The 24,126-nt window shown below is 37.9% G+C and overlaps 1 protein-coding gene across 2 annotated transcripts; it reads right to left on the bottom strand.

The window, feature by feature from the left end:
* Nucleotides 1–125: 125 nt before the first annotated feature.
* On the bottom strand, nt 126–23,950 carry LOC149014330 (squalene synthase 1-like). 2 transcript variants are annotated; one of them, XM_089155092.1, is made up of 15 exons: nt 23,655–23,950; nt 23,329–23,548; nt 22,493–22,535; nt 22,222–22,311; nt 19,053–19,128; nt 17,501–17,570; nt 16,643–16,786; nt 16,433–16,537; nt 16,102–16,248; nt 11,830–11,905; nt 10,945–11,033; nt 1,490–1,581; nt 1,369–1,414; nt 1,217–1,289; nt 126–1,009 (listed from the first exon to the last, which is right to left on the bottom strand). In XM_089155092.1, exons 2-14 carry the CDS (start codon nt 23,521–23,523, stop codon nt 1,218–1,220), a joined length of 1,245 nt encoding a protein of 414 aa, XP_089011218.1. In that variant the 5' UTR covers nt 23,524–23,548; nt 23,655–23,950; the 3' UTR covers nt 126–1,009; nt 1,217. The 2 variants fall into 2 exon arrangements, with proteins under 2 accessions (XP_089011218.1, XP_089011217.1); XM_089155091.1 differs by having other exon boundaries at nt 126–1,116; nt 23,655–23,949.
* Between the last annotated feature and the right edge of the window lie 176 nt (nt 23,951–24,126).

Below are 24,126 nucleotides of genomic sequence, written 5' to 3'. Positions count from 1 at the left end.
TGAAGTTAATCCATTCAATAACCTAAACCCCATTAATGGTAATGGCCATGAACGGTCAAGAAGTTTCAATGAAAATTGAAGGTCAATATTTAAAATTTGAATAAATTTCACCTTACAAATAAGCCCACCTTGTCACCATGATCAATGTCATGAAGAACCTCATAACCAATGTCATGAAATGCCTCATTTACTCATGAGTGCCTCATTACCACCCTTACATCATGGGTCCCACACACTAACAAAACAATTTAAATAAAAAAATAAAAAAACTAATTTTGAAATTTAATATAGATATAAAAATAAAAAATAAAAAACCTAACACACTCTATATTAAAGTATTCGACTATTACCACCATGCCAAAAAACCGTGCCAAAAAACACATCCATGTCCAATTTAAGGTCAATGAGTCAAAAAGAAAAATTAGACCAAAATCAGTGCATTATAGCATCGTAAATAAATCAAAGTATTGAACTAAATGTTCAAACTAATGCCAATATTTTTTTCTAAGCTAAACTTTTTCAGATGAATAAATAATTCATTACCAAAGAGAATACATCCTCCACAACTATACTGTTTGAAGGAAGCTACTGAAATGCATGTAGAATCCTCCACCCACCCACATTCATCTATCAACCAAGAAAATATTTTCCCTTCCGCCAAGGTCATAGGGTTGCAATGGGCAACTTAGTTGAAGATCCTGAATTCAAGAAAACCTGCAAAACCTGGAAAAAACCTGATCTGGAACCTCAAAAAATTTCCTCGAGAAATTCATGATCTGTTCCTTTCCACTAGAAAAAGTAACCATAACAGACGCAAGTTTTTTCTTTGATTGTTTTGGGAGGAATCAAACCATAAGATAATTAAAGTGCACCACCAGTCCCAAATTTGATAGGAAAACTTTCTCATGGTAAAGCACAAAACGTGTCTGGTACATCCATAGCATATTGAGCACCTCCAAGAGGGAAAAAACAAAATGGGAACTTCCTCTGCTTGATTCTTCCACCAAAACTGTGGGGAGCACAAAGCAATATTACATGAGTGACCATTGACCAATATGGATCAAGTTGTAGAGCCTGCAAAACAATGTTGACTTGGAATACCAAAGGAAGCCACTCCTATAAAATAAAGTTTGTCCAAATTCAATTATTATTATTATAGAGACTAGATAATTCACCCAACCAAAAAGACGATACAAGATTTTAGACAGAAACTTACCCTAATCTGTATGAGTTGGTTGCTTAGCAGAAGAAGCAAGAAATATCGCCAGTAGAATGAAGATTACCATGATCTATACAAGCAACAATGGTGTTGTCAGTTTGGAACCTTCATTAATATCCAGAATAATTCAAACTAGCAACGTGACCCACCAAAACATGATTGTATCTTGGATCACTTTCGACCATGTAAGATCTCCTGTAGAAACCAGCAAAACTGTCATACAAATAAATCTACCATATTCAAGCAGGACGCTTCAAAACACAGGCAAACCTTTTGTTCAGCTGCCCAGATTCCTTGCATGCCTTCTGTATTGCTTCTATCTGATTCCAAGTTTTGGTGGCATTAGGATCATTCTTGTCCACCTGCACATTAATTTTGAGCCAAAATGAAAACATGTATACTTTTTCTACACAAGATGATCTAAACTGTGCTTTCAAAGTTTAAAGTTTAAAGAAAACCATCAACAGTCAGCTTCTAGAAAGCAACAAATGGAATTCCTGAAACAGCTCAAGTACTGAAGACGAAGAGCATAGGTTTGCAACAATATTTTGGACGGGGATTATCCTGGCCTGCAAAATTGCAAATAAGCATCTAGTCTTTTTTTTTTTTTTGGGTGTAATAGTGATGAGGACATCAGTGAGCAGTTCCGAGTTTACCAGCGACGGCGACGTAGAGATCATCCCACAACATCATCTATGTGGATGGATGATGAGTTCGGAGGTTATCGGATTGCTAAGATCCTATGGTTCGATGAAAAACACTGCTCATAGGCAGTTTGTCATGTTATTTTCTTTAGTCTTAATGGGTTGGGTAGTAATTTACTATTGAAATATTTTAGTTCATGTTTGAGTCTTTATGGGCTGGGCTTAGAGTCTATTTCAGCCCAATTTTGAATTATTTTGGGTTTGGGTTATATTTATAACTTAAATTGGGGTTGTTTTGGGAATAAAACATGTAGGGTTGTGAGGGATCAATTTTTTTATTTAAACCTTGTATGGAATTCGTTTTTGGCAATCAATGAATGAATGAAAGAATTAAAAAAGAAGAACTCACGCTGCTCTCTCTCTTTCTCTCTCCAGGTAACCTCTCTTTCTTCCATTCACCCTTGTTTCCCACTAGAAAAATTCCCATTGCTCTCCTCTACAAAGATCTACTCTCTTTTTTCTCAAAAAAGGCCTAGTTTCTTTCCTACAAATCTTCTTCTTCTTCCCCAAACCCCACGGTTGTTTTGTTTTCTTACAGAAAAATCTTTGTTCTTTTTTTCTTCCCTCTTTCCCTTATTTCCTTTTATTTCCCTACCCTACGGCAGTCTCTGTTCTTTCTTTCGTTAGTCTCCCTTCCCTTCTTTTTATTTCTTTTTCTCTCTCCCTCTCTTTTATCACCTCTAGTATAGCAGTATTGTTGTGTTTCTCCATTCTAACCCTACCCTCCTTCCTAGGATGCACAATTACTTCAAAATATTTTTTTCTCCTTTCCTAGGGTTCACCACTACTTCAAAATATGTTTTATTTCTCTTATTTCTGTTCCTAAATGCTTTCTAACCCCTGTTTTGCAGCCAGGATCAGCAGGTAACATTATCTCTCCCAAAATATTTCTCATTTATTCTTTGACAGTAGTTTTGTTTAAAACAAAAACTTCCTAAGACTCCCTTTACATTGTTAATTGTTGAATTCCTTGTTAGAAATCTGATATTGATTAAGACAGCTCTATTTTCTTTACGTTTCTTACCCTTGCATTCAATTTAGTGTTATGGTGCCAAGATCCCCATCCCCTTGTTTCCCTATTGATTCTTGTTTAGTTGTGCTTACCAGTAGGACTTATTGTGTTTATTTCTCTACTTTAGCTATCTTACATGCATGATTAATCAGAATTCAAGTGCTGCAAATTCCTTTCTTTACTATCTGTCAAGAGCAGGTGTTTAATTCTAAGAGTCTAGTAGCCCACTTTGTAGGTCCCCTAGTTTCTAGGGTTTCTACTACATCAATTCTGGTATCAGAGCCTGGTTTAGAGTGTCAGTACTGCTGGACTGTTAGGTTTTGAGTTGTTAGAATTGCTGGTTTTAGTATAGGTGTCTTTAGGTCAAACTGTGTATGGTACTAACCCGAAGTGGAAATGAATATTCCAATATGAATGGTTCATCAAGTGCCCAATTGACCCCTGACCAATTGACTCAGCTGCTCCAACAAAATGAAGAGATCTTAAAGGCCATTCAAACAACTCAAGAGGAGTTAAATAACCAAAGGGCAGCACAACCAGCCCAAGCCACCACCATTCAGGCCATAGAATGTAATGTTCGGACCCTTGCAACACGACTTACAGCCATGGAGGGACAACAAAAGCAGCATGGACATAATGCTCAAGCCAATGGACCTAGGAATGAAAACTACCAAGTGGACCTCCAAAACTTTGACCACTGCTTCGAGGATCTTGATAGAACTGGGGATAATTTCCAAGGTAATGGAAGAGGTAGAGGTAGAGGTTGTGGAGCACGTGGACATCTTGGTCCTATGCATCATGCAACCTATGAGCATGACAATGCTCTTGACACCCATGATAGAGGGTTCGATATTAGGAGGATAGTCAAGGTAGAGGCCCCATCTTATGATGGCCAAATAGATGCGAAAGTCTTACTAGATCGGATTAGACAAATGGACAGGTACTTTGATTTTTATAATATGTCAGAAGAGGTTCGCTTTAGGTTTGCTAAGATTAAGCTTACCAAGCTGCCCAAGATTTTTTGACAGAATTAGAGTACCAAGAGAACAATCTAGAACTTGAGCCAGTGACCACTTGGGTTGAGATGCAAGAAAGGCTTAAAAGGGAGTTCTTACCTATCAACTATAGCCTAAACTTGTTAAATGAAATGAACACCCTAAAGCAAGGGAAATTAACAGTGACTGAGTACATGCCCAAATTCAACGAACTTAAGATTAGAAGTCGTACTCGTGAGGATGTTGAGCAAACACTTTCTAGGTTTATTATTGGACTTAACTCAGATATCCGGTCACGACTTGCACCCCACTTAGTGCGAGATGTCCCTCAAGCCTTTAGGATTGCTCTAAAACTTGAGACGTCTAGGAAGACTTTTCCTCAAAAGAAGAGCTTTTAGCCCAGAGAATCTAGTAACGAAGGTCTACCCTAACACTACCAATTTCCAAAGACCCCCTGTTAATCCACAACATCCAATTGATAACAAGGGTAAAGGCATTTTGGGAACTCCCCCTATGAAAGTTGGCCAGCTCCTGTGTTTCAAATGCCAAGGATTTGGACATGTTGCTAGGGAATGCCCCAACAGAAACCTTTATGTTGGAGGGCAAGACCATGTGGATTTAAATCAGGATGACGATCAGGAGCCTGAGTATGAAGACCAAAGACCAAATTAGGACATATCTGATGAGGATCTTGATATGGTATATAAGTCTAAGCTTGGAGTTGTGCGTTGTATGGTATCACAACCCAAAGATACTGATGACTGGTGACGAACTAATATTTTTATTACCTACACTTGCCATCAAGGTAAGAATTGTCGAGTCGCCATAGATAGTGGAAGCTGCATGAATATAGTTGCTCAAAGTGCTGCATCCAGAATGGGGCTCAAACTAGAGGCTCACCCCAAACCATACAAGGTTGCTTGGGTTGATCAGTCTACTATCCCTGTAACCCTTAGGTGTTTAGTTCCCCTACATTTTGCTAGTTATGAGGATAAAGTATGGTGTGATGTCCTAGAGATGGATGTTGCTCACATCATTTTAGGGAGACCATGGTTATATGATAGGGATGTCACTAACTATGAGAAATCTAACATCTGTATCTTTGAATATAAAGGGAAAAAGATCCGACTGACCCCTAGCGCCCCAAAAGAGCTTAAGGTTGTGGAGCATAAAGGCAGTACCATCAAACAAACTTGCTCTAAAACACTTGGGATACTAAATCAGCAAGAATTTGAAATTGAGTGTAAAGAATCAGGAGTTGTTTATGCTCTAGTTGCCTCGCAAAGTAATCCAGATACACATCACACATCCGACAAATTTGTTAATGTTCCAAGAAAAGTGCAACCCTTATTAGGGAAGTTTCGGTAGTCGTTTCCTGAGGAACTACCAGAAGAATTACCACCTATGCATGATGTCCAACATGCAATTGATTTAGTCCCGGGGCCCTCATTGCCAAACTTGCCCCATTATCGCATGAATCCCAAAGAACACGCTAAGTTGAAGCCGCAAGTAGATGAATTGCTTCAAAAGGGATTCATTAGGGAGAGTCTTAGCCCTTGTGCAGTACCTGCCCTACTCATGCCAAAGAAGGATGGTACTTGGCGTATGTGTGTAGATAGCCGAGCCATAAATAAGATCACCATTAAGTATAGGTTTCCCCATACCTAGGCTTAATGACATGCTAGATATGATGGCTGGTTCATTAATCTTTTCCAAGATTGATCTTAAGAGCTGGTACCACCAAATCAGGGTTAGACCTGGGGATGAATGGAAGACGGCCTTTAAGACAAAGGATGGCCTCTATGAATGGTTAGTTATGCCTTTTGGCTAAACTAACGCACCTAGCACGTTTATGAGAATAATGAATCAGGTGCTACAACAATTCAATGGCAAATTTTTAGTGGTTTACATTGATGACATCCTCATCTATAGTAAAACCCCGTCTTCCCACTTAGATCACTTGCATCAAGTTTTCCAAGTGCTTCAACGAGAAAAGTTGTATGCCAATCTCAAGAAGTGCACATTCATGAGTGATCAAGTCATTTTCTTAGGATTTATTGTGTCAGCCCAGGGAGTATCTGCTGATCCTGAGAAAGTGAGAGCCATTGTTGAGTGGCCAGAACCGACAAACATCCATGAGGTGCAAAGCTTCTATGGCTTAGCCACCTTCTATAGGAGGTTTATCTACCGGTTTAGTACCATTATGTCTCCTATCATAGATTGCATGAAAAAGGAGTTTCAATGGACTAAAAGTGCTAAGAAGGCTTTTAAAGAGATTAAGAAGTTGATGATGGAGGCTCCAGTCCTGCGCCTTCCAGACTTCTCTAAAGTCTTCGAAGTTAATTGTGATGCATCTGGCATTGGGATAAGTGGTGTTCTTAGTCAAGAAGGACATCCTATTGCATACTTTAGTGAGAAGCTTAACGAAGCCAAGCAACGCTATTCCACTTGTAACAAAGAGTTCTATGCGGTTGTCCAAGCGTTGCGCCATTGGCGCCATTATCTTTTACCACAAAAATTTGTGTTATATTCTGATCACCAGGCCCTTAAATACTTGAGTGCCCAAAAGAAGCTAAATCAAAGGCATGCCAAGTGGGTTGAATTTCTACAAGAGTACACCTTTGTACTCAAGCATCGACCTGGTGTTAAAAATACTGCTGCTGATGCATTAAGCCGGGTTAATATATACCTCCGCCACACAACTGCTACAAGTCGGGCCAATGTGCTACTTCAAACAATGAGTGTTGAGATTATAGGATTTGATCTAATCAAGGGCTAATACCCCACTTGCCCTGATTTTAGTGAGGTATTCACTTCCCTCAGTGGAGATCCTCCTATTAGCCGCTTAGATTACCTTCTGAGAGATGGTTTCCTTTTTAAAGGAACTAAACTATGCATTCACAGGACCTCACTTCGAGATTTCCTGATTTGGGAATTGCATGCTGGGGGAGTTGCTGGTCACTTTGGTCGAGATAAGTCGATTAGCCTAGTAGAGGAGCGATTTTACTGGCCAAGACTCAAAAGAGATGTTGCTAGGGTAGTGAGTCAATGTAAGACATGTCAAATTGCTAAGCAACGAAACCAGAACACAGGGTTGTATACTCCCTTGCCTGTACCACATGCTCCGTGGCAAGACCTTAGTATGGACTTTGTGCTTGGCATTCCTAGACTTTGAGAGGTCATGATTCTGTATTTGTAGTAGTAGACCATTTCTCAAAGATGGCTCATTTCATTCCCTGTTCTAAGACATGCGATGCATCAATTGTGGCTAAACTCTTCTTCCATGAGGTTGTCAAGTACCATGGGTTGCCTAATACCATAGTGTCCGATAGGGATGTTAAGTTCACTAGTCACTTTTGGCGGACTCTATGGAGGATGATGGGAACCAAACTCCGTTTCTCTTCAGCATTTCACCCCCAAACCGAGGTTGTTAATAGAAGTCGAGGGAACTTGTTGCGTTGCCTAATAAGAGAGTACCTTACCAGTTGGGATTGGGTCCTTACCCAAGCCGAGTTTGCCTATAATAGCTCTAAGAACCGAACCACTGATTTGTCACCTTTTGAGGTTTGTCTAGGATACCAGCCCAAGGCTCCTATAGACCTTATTCCAACTGTGTCTAGCTCTAGGACCTCCCCATCAGCCGAGTCTTTTGCGCAGCACATATCTGATTTAAATACAAGTATAAGACAACAAATAGCTCTGAGTAATGATCAATATAAGTCCAAAGCTGATGTGCATCGAGGACTGCAAGAGTTTCAAGGAGATATGGTGATGGTTAGGATCAGACCGCAACGTTTCACTAAAGGTAAAGCGAGCAAGCTACATGCTCGTAGTGCAGGACCATTCGAGATTCTGAAGAAAATAGGAGCTAATGCGTATGTTCTTAATCTGCCAACTAACATGGGGATCAGCAATATTTTCAATGTGGAGGACCTTGTCCCCTTCCATGGCACTCCTACTACTGCATCTTTCTATCCAGATGACCTTAACACCCTTCCCTTTGTTTTTGATGACCCTGCTGGTAAGACCCCTTCACTCCCTATTACTTCAGTACCACCTATGCCTAAATTTCACAACAGAGTTGAGACAGTTGAAGAGATCCTTGATGAGAGAGTTACAACTACAAAAGAGGGAGGTTACAGAGAATTCCTAGTTAAATGGAGGGGACATCCTGAGATCGACAGCACTTGGATCACGACGGCGGAGCTACAACAACTTGACCCAAACATGCTAGAGTACTACCAGAGCCTTTATTCACCGGAGGTGAATTCTTCAAAGTCGGGGAGAGTTGATGAGGACATTAGGGAGCCGTTCCGAGTTTACCGGCGACGGCGACGCCGACGTAGAGATCATCCCACGATAGCATCTATGTGGATGGATGATGAGTTCGGAGGTTATCGGATTGCTAAGATCCTATGGTTCGATGAAAAACACTGCTCATAGGCAGTTTGTCATGTTATTCTACTTAGTCTTAGTGGGTTGGGTAGTAGTTTACTATTGAAATATTTTAATTTCATGTTTAAGTCTTTATGGGCTGGGCCTAGAGTCTATTTAACCCAATTTTGAATTATTTTGGGTTTGGGTTATATTTACAACTTAAGTTCGAGTTATTTTGGGAATTAAACACGTAGGGTTGTGAGGGATCAATTTTTTATTTAAACCTTGTATGGAATTCGTTTTTGGCAATCAATGAATGAATGAAAGAATTAGAAAAGAATAACTCACCCTGCTCTCTCTCTCTCTCTCTCCCGACGAAACCAACACTTTTCTCTCTCCAGATAACCTCTCTTTCTTCCATCCTCTCCTCTACAAAGATCTACTCTCTTTTTTTCTTGAAAAAGACTTAGTTTCTTTCCTGGAAATCTTCTTCTTCTTCCCCAAACCACACGGTTGTTATATTTTCTTGCAGAAAAATCTTTGTTCTTTTTTTCTTCCCTACTTCCCTTATTTCCTTTTATTTCCCTACCCTATGGCAATCTTTGTTCTTTCTTTTGTTAGTCTCCCTTCCCTTCATTTTATTTCTTTTTTTCTCTCATTCTCTTTTATTACCTCTAGTACAGCAGTCTTGCTGTGGTTCTCCATTCTAACCCTACCCTCCTTCCTAGGATCATGGTGGGAGATCTCGTGAGATCTCGAGAGATATCTCGGTTTTTTCATAAACCGAGACGAGATCAAGGGTGAGATCTGCGAAATGAGATATCTTGCTCGAGATCTCGTAATATCTTTCCCCAAATCTCGTCATATCTCGCTGGAACTCTTAATTTTTGCCCAATTTTTTGCGAATTTCAGCCAAAGTTTCACTTGACTACTCTTAGCACATCTATAACATCAAAGGAAGCTCAATCATCCTCTACTTGTCTTATGAACTTATGCGTTAATGACTCATATAGAACTTCTAACGGTTGTATACTTTTATCATTCTATTCTCGAAAGTCAAGATTGTAATACTCATATGAATGTTATTTTGGATTCTTGATGACATTTAAGTTATTTGATGCATTTGATACACTTGATTTTCATTTATATGCCTTAATGATTTTATATTACATGTTATATAACCTTGCATTCTCTAATCCTACAGCATTTCGGTTTCACACTATGGGTAAACTTAGAAATCATACTTAGGGCTGTTTTCTCACAAATCCAAGGCCACTAGTGTGTTCAAAAGGCCTTAAATAAGCTAAATACCAAGTTTTAGCCCAACTGGGACCCTAAAACCCACTGCGATGGGCTACCGAGTTGACGCCCAAAAAATGGCATATCTCGACCGAGCTGGTCGAGATCTCGATTTTTCATGGTAGTGAGATCTCGCTCGAGCTACCATGCCTAGGATGCACCGAATTCTAGGATTCATCACTACTTCAAAATATGTTTTCTTTCTCTTATTTCTGTTCCTAAATGCTTTCTAACACCTATTTTGCAGCCAGGATCAGCAGGTAACATTAACTCTCCCTAAATATTTCTCATTTATTCTTTGGCAATAGTTTTGTTTAAAACAAAAACTTCCTAAGACTGCCTTTACATTGTTAATTGTTGAATTCCTTGTTAGAAATCTGATATTGATTAGGACAGCTCTATTTTCTTTAAGTTTCTTAATACCCTTGCATTCAATTTAGTGTTATGGTGCCAAGATCCCCATCCCTTTGTTTACCTATTGATTCTTGTTTAGTTGTGCTTACCAGTAGGACTAATTGTGTTTATTTCTCTACTTTAGCTGTCTTACATGCATGATTAATCAGAATTCAAGTGCTGCAAATTCATTCATTTACTATCTGTCAAGAGTAGGTGTTTAATTCTAAGAGTCTAGTAGCCCACTTTGTAGGTCCCCTAGTTTCTAGGGTGTCTCCTACATCAAATAGGCAATTTTATATATTGGGGATGTGGGATATTACATAATATAAGGCAGGGCTTTGCCCCCTGGCCCCAAGGGGATTCGAACTCTAACCTCCTACTTGGAGGTGTTGGTTTTTTTTACCAATTGAGCCACCCTCAGGGTTATCTAGATGGTGCTTTGTTAACTACAAACTCTAAACATTCAATAATTCCTATGCTTTTAGCTGCAGCATGAATCACATGGCACGATGCCAATCCCTGAAATGGATGTTCAAGAGAATCAAGTAATGAAAAGTGAGAAAATAAGCCATATTGAACGGATCAATAAGCTTATCCTCTGAGCAGAAGTGCCTTCACAAGGAGAAGCCCACCAGGTGAAGCCCTAACTATAGATCAGGAACCTTTTTAATCGATGTAGGTTACACATCCCGTACTAACTCAGAAAATGTAGATTACAACTGAAGTTTAAAATATTTATTTGACGAGCACCAGGTGCTCAAATTTCATTCACTGCATTACCAAAAAAATAAAAAATAAAATAAAAATTCATCCACTGTGTTTACTTGGCTCCAGAGAACAGAGAGGGAAATAAGGTGTACCAGCTAATTTCACTCAGAAAAACTGCATTTTCTACATGGTAAACTACTAAAGCCAGTACAGTAATATACTTAAGTATTATACCTTGGACTTCAGCATGCAAGAAAAATCAAAGAAAGCACCATAGACATCAGATATTGTTTTTGTTCGGTCCATAACTTTAGCAGTAAGACCTAGAGAGAAGTCGCAATAGAAAAGAAAGATAAACAAGAGTTAGTAAGTACCCAACACAAATTTGCGACAGCTTATAGAAAGCAAAGAATGTGCAAACATCAAAATTCTTCATAAGGATATGTCTAAGCATAATTGAGACATGTCATTCAAAGGTCCAGATCTCAGGCATAGATAAGTTTCCCTGCAAGTAAACAACTGTTCACTGTAGAACTATGCTGTTGCAAATGAACACGTAAAACAGACAACAATGCTTGTACAATGATAGCATGTCATGATAGAAGTGTGTAAGTGACTACTCCATAGTGATCTCATATTCCATCATAAACCTATTGATGATTAACTACGTGACAAGGAAATTGCACACTGACTGCATGGGGAAGTTTTCCCTGTATCTAGGTACATGCTGCATAAGGATATCAAACTCCAACCTCCAGATGGTACTTGTAACTTTAAATATCACATCTCACCGGTGCTCATAACCTCACCTATGTTATTGAACAAAAACGTGTGTTCATGTGTGTGTGTGTGTGTGTCAGCACCAGCATTCAAATGGATTCATGGATGGACCACAAAGGAAAGTACCCTGTAAATCTCAAAATCTGTAGGGTTAAATGCATGAAAAGAAAATTATAATTTTGAAACATTGGTGTAGTGAAAGGCTTCAAAAGAAAATTAACAAATCCATGTTAGAACAGAATGACTAATTCTTTAGCCAAGAAACTACTCTTAAGATTCTCCTAGCCCTAATAAGCAAAAAAAGGAAATCAAAGCAGAATTTTCATATTGAATCTTTACCACGTCTCAGTTTCACCACTCCTCTGAACACTTGAACGTTGTTGTAGCATAAAGCAAGTGTTCCAATTGCCATGATCTGTTATAATAAGGAGAATGAAGTCAGTAGTTTGATTACAAACTTCTAGACGTGTACAAAAATTATGCAGTAATAAAGTTCCAATAATAAAAATGAAATGCTGTTTCAGAATTTGGGTACCAAACCAATATCTAAATTTAAGGCCATTTGAAGTAACTTGATTACATAGAAACACAGGGTTCCACGGTTCATATTGATGACTCATAATCAGAAGTCGTACCCATGTTATAACCCAACTCTCCACCAATACACAATGCATCGAAAACCATTGGTAAACACCTTTTACAACCCTCCTGGCTCCTCCAATGCCCATCCAAGCCATACAAACATAGCTAAGTGCATATTGTTCATCCAAAATCATTGAACCTAGGGTCATAACATGAGAGCGCAATGGTAAGTGGATCACGTTCTGGTCATCATCATGGAAGAAGAGTTTTTCAGATACAGAGGTTTTCTGTTGGAAGTAGTGCCCTCTTCAGGCATATCATTAACATAGTGATGCAGGCACACAGCCTTGGGCCCATCCAAATCCATTTAGGTATCCACGTGAAGATGAACCAGGTTCAATTGGGTTTTCATGGGGTGCTTAGTTGGCACCTTATCTTGTAACCTATTATTTTAAATGGATTACTTTTTAGAGACCAAGTTAAGAGTATTTATTATTTTCCCTAAATACCTGGTTGTAACCAATGAAAAACAGATTTGAGATACAGAATGAAGATGAGAACTGTGCGTGCATGTGTGCTCTCTTGCATCTTCTCCCTCTGTTCTTCAATTTTTCAACCTTATTTTCTGAAATCTTTTCTTCTTGTTTCTTCCACTATCCTTCTTACTCCTCACTCCCTTTTCTGCACACAAAAAGTTTCACCTCCTTTCCATACAATCTTCTACCCCTTCTAGGATCAAAACTGCTATTCTTGGATGACTTGAAACCCTAAAGCCTACTTGCAGTCAACTTCCCTATCATAAATAGCACCCAGAAACCAGATCTGGTTCTGACACTATTGCCGATTTCTGTTTCATAGATTTACTTGGAATTTACTCCCTGATATTGGTATTAGCCGGGTTTCAAAGCCCAAGAATCAGCAACGTAATCTTGAAATTGCAAGATGACCAGCGCTATATCGAGTATTGACTAAGTTCTTTCAGGTTGAATCACTCCAGGTTCAGGTTCCATTGTTACTGGTAATATATGAAGGTCGAAAACGACCCCAAACTAAACTTTTGGTTTTGTTTGAAGCTGTTGTTTCCTTTAATGCCCTTCAACACTTCCGTTATCCCCTCGTATCCCTATTTTAAAAACCTTTCTAGCATTATCCTTTTCACCTGAACGTGACTTTTTACTGTGACAGGTTGCTAAATTGGGATATCTGAACCTAGGTTTGCTTCACATAGCTAATGGAAGTATTGCCAAAGTAAGATGGTTGTGGGTAGGCACTGCAGATTGCAACAAAAGCTTTAACTAGCAAAAATTCAACAAAATGAAGTAACCCACCATACATGGCCAAGCGCAACTTGAATAGGATGACGGGTTGGGCTTCGATCCAAGTTCACAGAAAGCACAAATAGCACTTACTGTTACTGATATCATTGGCTACCTTGAACCTAGCTAATATTGCAACACAGCAAAGAGTTTAAGAGAGAGTCGGAGATTTTCAGGAATTCAGCAACTTTCAGATGCTTTAAGGTTTCGGCTTTTTGTTCTTTAAAGATCCAGGAAAAAGAGCTTAAAAACTTTGCCAGTCTAATGGATTATAGTTGATGAGAATCATGTAACAATTGACAATCTAAATTTCTTTGCTTGCCGATTTAGACTTTGGAAGCAGAGAAGGTTGAGCCTACAGTTTGGTGGTATCAAACTGTCACTATGTAGATCTATTACTTGCATTTCGTTTGGCTTAGAGTGATTAAACCACCTAAATTGAATTAGCCACGCCCTAGAGATTGTGTTTGCTTAGAACAAATTGCTTTTGCAATTATATGGGTATATGGAAAAGGAGTAGAATATTGTTAAAATATAAGGCTAGAGGTGCTGAGCCATGTGTTGAGGACTGGGCATGACATGTCATGTACGTCCAACGATTTTTCGGCATTGATAAAGCATCCTCAAGTGAGCCCTTCCAAAACACTAAACTCAATCTAAATATTTGTATTCTCCAAAGGGATGATAGCTTACTGTGCCACATTCTAAGAATATGCAACTTGCAATACATAAATGAGATCTATTACTTATCAAGACATTGTCTTGGCGTCCAGGCACTTTGCTCAACCCAGGTGCCTTGGTTGCCTAGGCAGGTAGCCAGGCACCTTAAATGCTTTACTCCCATAGTTGGTGTTACCCTCTCCAATGTCTTGGTATGCCTAGGTGATTTTTGGCATGATGACCATGCATTGATGATTTCCTTAGACAATGAAGGTGGTTCATGGATTAAGAAGTTATTTTCTGCTGAATAATTAATTCATTACCAAAAATGTTAATAAGTTCAAAACAACTGGTGGATGTGCTTTTAGCACAATGGCGGCAACCTTGTAAGTAGAGGTAGTAAGTTCAAGGAGGTCTTGGGTTCAAACCTCCATCCCTCCATGCCTTCCCACCCCCCAGGTGACTGTGGGCCCCACTCCTCGTAACTGGTATGAAATGACCCCCCAAAAAAAAAAGGTTTTAAGAAGACTGTACGTGGAAAACTGAGAAGATGCTGAGGATAGTATGAAGAGCCAGACTATTGATGGAGGTCATGTTAGAGTTTACATAGTAAGTGTGCTTCAAGAACAATTTAGTATCCTTCTTATGTTTTACCTCCCTAGGGAGGTGTATGTAATCACTTTGTTATTATTATTATTAATTAATTACTATAGAAGTGGACGAGACAACACTCCAAAACCCACAAGATTCCACCATCTTCTCCTTCTTCGTTTCAATCTTCTTCAATATACTTCCTCTATTGTTCTCCTTGTTCCTTGCATTCTATAACTCAACAATGGTCAAAATTCCCAACCTCCAAACCCAGGCAGAATTGGCAAGCGAGGAAGATTTAGAGCCTCATCCAAGAAAGTCTTCAAACACCAAAAGCATAATGTTTCACACATGCTGTGAGACTAGATGAAGAAAATTCAAGAAAACCATTTAGTAAGAAGAGTACAGAAAAGAAGAATAAAGCACATGTTATCCAAGTACAGTTAACAAATCTTGCAATATGATATGAGATATATTTATGACTTATGACAGACCTTCCCCGATTGCCAATATTTCAACTTTTCCAGATACACAGATGGAAACTATAGTTTAGTGTCAAATAAATGTCAGCCCTGGGAAACTGAAAAGTAACCCCATTCCGCACAGTTCATTGACAGGTCCAGCTTCAAACTACTTTATCCATAACTGTCCCATATATGCAGAACAAAACTCACATTGACACAGGAAAATAAAAGAATAAAAAGATAAATAAAAAGGAAAATTATCAGCACCACCTCCTTAGTTACCCCTTAAAAGTAATGTAAGCCCCTGAGTTATCCAATTTATTAATCAGATGCCCTATATGGTGAAAATATATCAAAGACACCCCTTGCCATTGGAAATCACAGTTAAGTGCTGATGTAAGCAAGTTGAATATTTCAAAATGACAAGTATAACTTTGAACTAAAAACCCTACACTCAATTCACTTCTTTGTCTCCCTCTACCTTCTGCAACTTCTTCCTCTCCCAATCATAAATCCTTATAAAGTTTGTGAGATATGGTTGATGGATAGTATTTTTAAACTTAAGATATTAATATTAGGGGAAACTCAGGGGGTGGGACTGAAAATTTCCACAAAAAAGGGCAAAGCTGGTGCCAAAGGCTTCCACACAAGCAAAGTCCCCCGGGGGGGGGGGGGAGCAGCTTTCCTACGCAACCCTAACCTAGCAATTTTTTGCTGAGAGACTGTTTTTGATGCCTTGACCTCAGGCTACAACTGTAGTGCACCAACCATTGTGCCAAGGCCCAACCCTTCAAGGAAATACATGGAGATATAGAATAAGTGATGAACCATGAAACAGAAAATATTGCATGAAGGACAAGCCACAAAGAGTGCACAATCTGAAACAAATATTTTAAGGGTTTCCATGTTCTAGTTATAGACAGAAAGTACAATCCATGGCGATGTAAGAAATACAAATATGGACAACCAAATCATGTTAGTTTTGAAGATGTACCTACCTGAGGGATAGCACAGAATCGGAATATAGCAGGATCTCGCAAAGCGGACATATACTTCAGGCAATCTTCTGCATGTATCAAGGCATTTGTGACCATGTCATTCAAGCATTGAACTGCTTTCTTTGAGTTCTCCTCACATTTTAAGTCCTGAAATATCACATGAGTATGTCAACATGGAATGAGTCTATATTCAAAAAGATCAGCTGAGAATCTCTTTTCAGGCTTAACCCACATCTGTAGATCTACAAATTCAGGTCTGCATCATGAGAACTCCAATGAGGACAGCAAATATTGCAGCAATGAAGATCAAGAAACACTTGAGTAAATATACCTCAAGTTTGTTTACATATTTACTCCAAATCTGACGTGGCCAGAACATGCGTGACTTTGGAATCTCATTAATATCTTCGAGGTAGTCTCGAATTATGTTTGTTTTCTGTAAATCATTGGATACAAAATTAGAGCTTCAGAGAACCGGACCTGGCAATGAATTATACTCTGCCAGTAAAAGTTACAGTTACCATTATATCAACATCATCACCTGAAGAAATAAACCCATGGAATTAGAGAGGGAATCAGGAGCCAGATCTTCCAGTCTGGCTGCATGGAAAAGCTTGGATAATCCTAATCCAACAAGTCCAGCTACATAGTGACAATATTCATCATACTCATCAACTGTTTCTACCTACAAAACAAGGAGAGAGATAAAGTTGCTCTCAGAAAAGGCAATATTATATGTTTTCAACCCCATCACCTTCAAGAGCATGATATTAACATAGAACACCAAATCATGTTTTGAACATTTCAAAATGAACTTAACAGGAAGATTTTGACTGTTCAAGCAATTGAGACACTACTCTAAGATAGGCCTACAATGTCAGCTTATTGGACAGAGGATTGTAGATAGATATTGATGCTGCAAAGCCAAATATCAAAGAATTCTTATAGTGTGTTTGGACTCAATTTCATCAATTCTTACGTTGATTTCAACTGTTTGGTTATCTTGATCCTAAGAACTGATTCATCTTCAAAATAACCATGACTCTGTGAATCAAATTTTATTTTTACTCATGTTCAATTTGGAGGAACCCAATGATTTAGCCTCAAACCCATGAAATCCAAATAGTTCCAATTTTTAGGCGAAATTTGTGACTCCACGTGATTCTTGATTTCAATGTAAATCATTTAACAAAAGTAACCAAACGGTCACTAAACATTGGATTCATGATTCAACGGATTTGAAATCCATGGATACACATAACCAGACGCACTATTAATTAATAAAATCCTATCTACTTGATCAGGCAATAGAACCAAGTAAAAGCATGCATCCAGAGAAAAACTATATAAGTAAACTGTCATTATAAAGTCTATAAGTTGACTGTACAAATATACAAACCTCCTTTAGTATAAATTTTGCCATCCCTGCACCCATTCTTTTGGTGATATCTTCAATTGCCTCTTGATAACTGCATAATTGCCCAAAAAGTTAAAATTATTAGCTATAGAAGAAGAATGAAACCGATGCAGAATAAAACCTGAAAGGCTGAAATACAAAGCATATTCATGGTATCCAATCTAATATTCTAATCAATTATATATTCGGTAAAGCAGGACAAACCCCCACGTTCTATAAAAGAGGGAAAATCATTGTGAAGCAAGAACAAAGATTTTGGTGATTACCTCAACCAGCCAGAAAGGAAAATTTGGTCAAAACTCGCTCAAACCTGATATTTTTTAACATAAAGCTTGAATAGTGATGGGCTGCTCAAAACTGGTCAAAACAACTGATGCTGTATTGGATGAAATTGGTTAAAAGATTCAGTTTGAACTAAAAATTGGTCAAATTTACCACCAAAATTTCAGAAATCTTGTTGAAACTGGTGAAAAATCAGCCCACATATTGGCCATTAAACTGCTGCAAGTGGGCTAGGCCAGGGCAGGCTAGATCGTGCTAGATCTGGGCTTGGCTGGTTGGGCTGGCTGCTGGAACAAAAGGATGTGCTACATCATTCTGACAACAAAGTTAATGTGACAGCAGTTACACTGAGTTTTCCAAAACTTAAGCAAGCTACAAAGGCCATTTGCTTAGGTATTGCAGAGAAATGAGTATACTCCTCTGATTCACAATGGCTGTGACAAGCAAATGTGGGCCCAATTACAGAATGTCTATACACAGCAAACAAATATTCTTGAACTGACAAGGAATCAGGTTTATTATTGTAAGGGTATGGTCTAGCATTGCAGTCCTCAAAAACAATTGAACCTCAAAAGGCAATCACCTACCATGGTTCAGGTTCAACCAAGATGGGCAAAAACATCTTGGTTTCCCAAGAAACCAAGACAAAACCATGGGTTGGTTTTAAAAGCCCCTGCTTTCGACAAAGTTCAACAATATTTAAAAAATGATAGTTTCGACCAATAAATACCAAGTTACACCAATTTCAGTAGTTTCGACTAGTTTTGATGAATTCAATCAGTTTTGACAAGCCCATACATGTTGAGTTGTACCTCAAAAATCCCAAGTATTGACCATTTTGGCCATATCTCAGTATCTGGCTGGTTGAAACCAGCCTCAAAGCTGAGGGTTTGATCCTTGTCCCATACATAAGAATGTTGGGAATGGAAAAGATGAGTCACCTTATGGAATGACACGAACTTGGATGTAGGCTAATTTATTCTTCTCAGTTTGGCCCTAGTTTCATTTTTTTAGATCTGAAAAGCAAGATGTCTCGCAAGTTCTGGATCCACGGCAACCCTTGGTCCCGTTAGTTTCTTTTTTAGAAAAGAATCTACAATCAATTCATGGGCACATTAACTGCAATACTGAAACGAGATAAGGAATAACATATCCGCAACAAAGAAAACTCCTAAGATGAATTATAATTTCAAATTCATTTGCACTTTGTAAGCAATTATATAACAAATAAAGTGCTAGGTCTAGCAATAACCTTCGTCCGAGTCCCAAAAAAGCAGTTGACACAAGATGAAATTCATCCATTAGAACTTTGTAGTGATTTGTACCACCTTAACAATAAAAGAAGCACAATTTTCAATCAGCAAACATACCAAGGAAACATAATAAAAAAACTGAAAACACATTAGTACCATGTAGCCTTTCTTCTTTATAGAAAAACGTCTTAAGATCCTTTCAAAGATGTTTCTAACTAAAAGATCAGAAGACAAGATATTCAACTAAATAAACCATCCAACTACTTACAGTAAGATAAAACAAATTGAAAACTGACATTCCAATTTATTTAAGCCATATACAAGTGGATCTTGAGTAATTACATTTCTTTTTTCCCCTTGTTTCTTCCTTCCGAATGGTCAATCCATCCTCTGATTTATGATCAGAAGACTCCCTTTTCTGTTTCTTTACTTGAAGAAACACAGAAGCAAGCAATTGCTGGTAATTATGACGAGATCAGTTTTCAGCACCAGGTTAAGTATTGTCAGCTACAAAGCCAGTGTAGTGTTATTTGGTAATCTTGCGGTCTCGTGGGTAATTTCTACCTTCTAAGTCCAGTTAGGAATTTAATAAGTTAAAGTCTTAATCCACAAATATAAAATCAGCTTTTAACTTCAGGTATTCGGTAAGTTGCACAGACTTTCAAAATATATAGTCCTTACAATGTCAATAAGTAATCAACAATTAGTATATGAGGTATCACTCAAGTCAAAGCATTGTGGCCTACAAAGGAAACTGGGGTAACTGAAGCAGTATAGTTTTATAGGGTTGAATTCTACTGAAGAATTGAGGTGGATTTCTTGCTCTTCTTTGCATATACAGTGGCATGAACAGTGTTTTTTTTTGGGTAGCAGTGTTACAGCCCCTTCCTTGGGTCTTAATGAGAATATTATTCAAAGATTTTAATGGGGCCCACGTGAAGAATGTGACTGCACCTTTTACAAGACTGAAGATCTTATTTAGTTATTATTTTTGTCTTTCCCAGTTTCTAAAAGCTAATTTCGATTATAGTTACTCATGCATGTGGTTGAATTATAAAGCCAATTGGTTTCTAATAGTCCAAATTCTATTTTAGCAATTAGTACTTTAACACAGCTTGGAGAGCAAGTGAGCAACTACCACAGCTCTACAAATATGTAAGGTTGTAATCAGCCCCAAAACAAATGAATTATAAATTACTGAAGCAGTGCTTTGAATTTATTCCCTTGTCCTTGCATGAGTGATAAGAATAGCTCGGGCATTGCTGTGAGATGTAAACACCTAAAATGTTAAGGAACCATGATGTAGACTGCTAAATCCTAGAGTTAAAGGAGCCTAACTGACAGGGCTAAATCCACCTATCCTTGCCTCCTTCTCTCTTGCTTTAAGTCTGCTATTACTGCGCTTGAGGTTCTGCTGCTGTTCAGACCATCAAACTGAAGAGGATTCACTCTCAAGCTACTGATAAGGCCTGCTGCTGCTGCTCCAATTGAATCAGGTAGTGACTGAATTAAATTGGTTGAAACATCCATCTTCAATCCCCTTCATCACTTGAATTGCTCCATTAACCACTAAGTTTCTAATTTCAGTTCACCTCAATAACTGAAGTTCCAGACACCAAAATCATCTCAAATTTGCAGCATAACCTTATCTACTAGAATACCATCCTATCTAAATCTGAGCTCATTTTACTGGGTATTTTGGCCTACAGCCAACCATTTACCAATTTTGTGTTTGGGTCATATTCCTCAATCAAGCCCTTTGAATCAAGTGAAACTTGAGCAGCTGTTTACCACCATATAAGCTTCCTTTGACAAGGTTTTTGATAATTTTGGTGACTGATTTGTGTCACACTAAATTGTTTATTTCTGTCCTCATTTCTAGTTCTATATTTTGTGGGTTAACTGGGGGTTAAGTCATCCTTGACCTTAGCTTTACATTAACTTCTTTATAACTGTTTAGTTTAGACATTGCTCTACACAAGCAGTGTTCTTTCTCTCATATCATCTTCACTAAAATCACCTTTCAAACATCTGCACAACCTTCTCCAAAACAATGCAAGTCCCCAAGGCTTCTCAAATAGCACATTACAGCACAAAAACATATCTTCCTTTAAACCATCATTAAGTTATATGAACTCATCTGTTCGATAACCCCTAACCTATTTCCTTCATCTATAACCTACACATTGACATATAATCTTATTTCCAATATTTGTAAGATTTGAGTTAATGTATGACCTTTCTACTAACTGATATGGAAGACATCAAATTTAGAACCTTGAAGTTAAAACCATGAATAATGAAACAAGGAGAACTTCATTCCATCATTGATACTATTCAGTTTCATGAAGTTTCAGTCAGCCTCGTATAGACTTTATTCTTAAGGATTCGATACAACGAATATGAGGATGCTTGGTATTTCTTCTCCTAAACCATTCAAGTTTTAAACCCTAAAGTCTGAACTAGCTTCAAAATATAAAAATAAATAAATCTTCCTTAAAGAACATAAACAACCCTAACGGACTCCTCACAGCCACCATCACCAAGGCAATAGTGATAAAGACTGCATGAAGTGAGACTCAAGAGTCCTAATAAGAACTCTCAATGCAAAAAGGTTCACTCGTTCAGGGAAATTGAATATAAGTGTTGTGATAAACACAAACTCTCTAAACAGAGGAGACCCAGTAACATAGTAAACATGGCCTCCTCAAATAACAAATGTAATCAAATTAAACCCTACTGCTTCAGCCATACCATAATTCAAGTAAATAATAAATGGTAGTAGAGTTGCATCACGGAGGTAGGCTGATCTGAAACAGCTGAACCACATTAATTACCTAATTGCACGTCTCTTTTATTCTTTTTATCTCCTGAAATTTCAGGTTTTCTCAAAGAACATACAGATGAAGGAATACAAAAGGTATTAATATCTATTAAGTCTAACGAGTCCATGAAATGCCTCCACAAGTTGAAAACAAATAGCAGTATCAAATCATAATAAGTGAAGAAAGCCATGTAATTGTTGCTAGAATACTATAAATAACTTATCAAAGTTAGTAAGGGAAAAAATGTTAAAAGTGAGTCTTCACATTCCATGACCAAGGAAAGGGACAAAAAAAAAAAAGGAAGGCATTACAAGCAGGGGAAAAAAAGATTTCAGAAACTCACATGCGAAATGCCAATCAAGATCATATATATGCTGGTGGAAAGCTTTCAGAATAGGTACTTTTGTATCAGAAGGAATGCTTGTATCGTCCTCTACCAACAAAAACGAATTTCAGAGTTGAAGGTAATTTAAAAATAAATTACCTGGATAAACAATATTGTGGAAATAAAGATGGGAAAAGAGTAAGAATGGCAAGAAGGGTCCCCTTTTTCCCACTCTCTTTTCTACACCATGTTAAAAGTGATCACAAAGGCAATGACTATGGGTACAAACCAACAGTATCAAGGGCTCTGAGAACCAAATAGAAGATGCAAACCTGCACAGAGGATATAAGAAATTAAATGCATTAGCATGACAACTAAACTTAAATAAAACTTTTATCACCTACAAAAACAATAACGTAGACAACCTTCTCTAACTTACTCTTATGTTAAATCAAACAAACTTGAGAATTTAACCATGAATAATGAAAATGTAAATCATTTGGACAAAAAAAATAAAAAATACTCCGTCCAAACAGTAAAATAAAAATAACACTATTCAGCTAAAACTTAATTAGAGAAATGAAGCAAGGAACCTTTCCCAGATCAAATATTAAACAATGTGCAATTTCGTAAGCTGATGAAACCAGATTGTTCCAGTCTAGTCACTGATATGTAACTGCAGTGCTCACATGGAAGTCAAGGATATACGAAATATTTTACTATATTGAGTTTTCCAACACTTATATGCTGGGACTAGTTATTAGCTCCAATTTGATCCAAATTTATATTTTAAAAATTTTACGCTTCAACTATAAACACTGCAATTGTTTGGCATACAAGGCATTTAACTCTGTTGAACCAAGGAACTCCCAACCTACAAATGGTAAGAAATCGCAAAAAGACATGCCTAATTAATGGTGTAGATACCCAAGTTTCCCAAAGCAAATAACAACCGTAATTCAAAACTCCGAGCTTGATATGAGTATTACAGATCCACAAAACCCTAGATACGACTGATGCTATTATAATAGTGACAAGAAATAAGATCATGGCAGAATCAATCGACATAACCAAGAAAAGGAAACGCATCTGATAAAAAGGAATGTTGAAAGGATGGTGACTCACAGCGTTACGAAGCTCAGGACCTAACTGTTGAATAACAAGAGAGAAACTACGAGAGACGTTGCGTAGCATGGTGTAGCAAAAACTCCAATGAGGCTCTGGTGGAATCTGCTTCTCTGCATTCCTTGCGGCAATCTTCAACTTCACAAGTGGATAGATATCGTCCGGATGTGTCAGCACTGCCATTATACTCTCCATCTTCTTTTAATTCTTCAATGCAAACCTAAACGAAGAATGGATGTTCACAAATCGGGAATAAAAGAAGGCAACAAATGCGAAAGACTGAAATTTGATCTCAAAAAATGGTGATGATGGTGGAGAGATATTACTGTAAAGCCTTCAATTGGAAAAATGGAAAAATGATGTGAAAAGAAATCTCCTTCTCCTTCCGTCAAAATCAAAAAACTTTGCAGTTCCTTGTTCCTTCGCGTCAGGAGAAACAGTATGAATGACAGAATGAGGTGTTGCAAAGCTGGATTTATTTATTTTCTTGGCTGGAGTCCAGAACGTGCTGATCTTCCTGCAAGCTGAGAATTTTTGTTTTTTCCTTTGGTTTTGAGTCTTTTGACAAATGGCATGCTCGTAACATACGGTTCGCAAATAGAACCCTCATAAAGAATTGTTTCATTTCACCAAAAAAAAAAGTATTTTTTTCATGTAATAGCCTAATAGGTTGTAGGATTATATACACTGGTGGGAGTTTCCATGAGTCTTTACTATAGTTACAGGAGATTGGGTTTAATAGTTACATCATGAATTGCGTTTTTTTTTTCTTGTTTTTTTTGTTCAAACATCATGAAT

This window comes from Hakea prostrata, chromosome 5, assembly GCF_041222555.1.
Source record: "Hakea prostrata isolate BN-2017 chromosome 5, UWA_Hpros_2, whole genome shotgun sequence".
Taxonomy (NCBI): domain Eukaryota; kingdom Viridiplantae; phylum Streptophyta; class Magnoliopsida; order Proteales; family Proteaceae; genus Hakea; species Hakea prostrata.
The sequence above is the reverse complement of the archived record's forward strand: the minus strand, read 5'-3'. Positions and strand labels throughout refer to the sequence as shown.

Bases quoted from the DNA above. Each gene is read 5' to 3' on its own strand.
- LOC149014330 (XM_089155092.1), bottom strand. From the start codon at position 23,523: ATGGAGAGTATAATGGCAGTGCTGACACATCCGGACGATATCTATCCA. The intron at 22,536-23,328 runs GTGAGTCACCAT...TCCTCTGTGCAG, and splicing joins GTCCTGAGCTTCGTAACGCT to GTTTGCATCTTCTATTTGGT. The intron at 16,538-16,642 runs GTGATGATGTTG...AATGATTTACAG, and splicing joins CCATGGGTTTATTTCTTCAG to AAAACAAACATAATTCGAGA.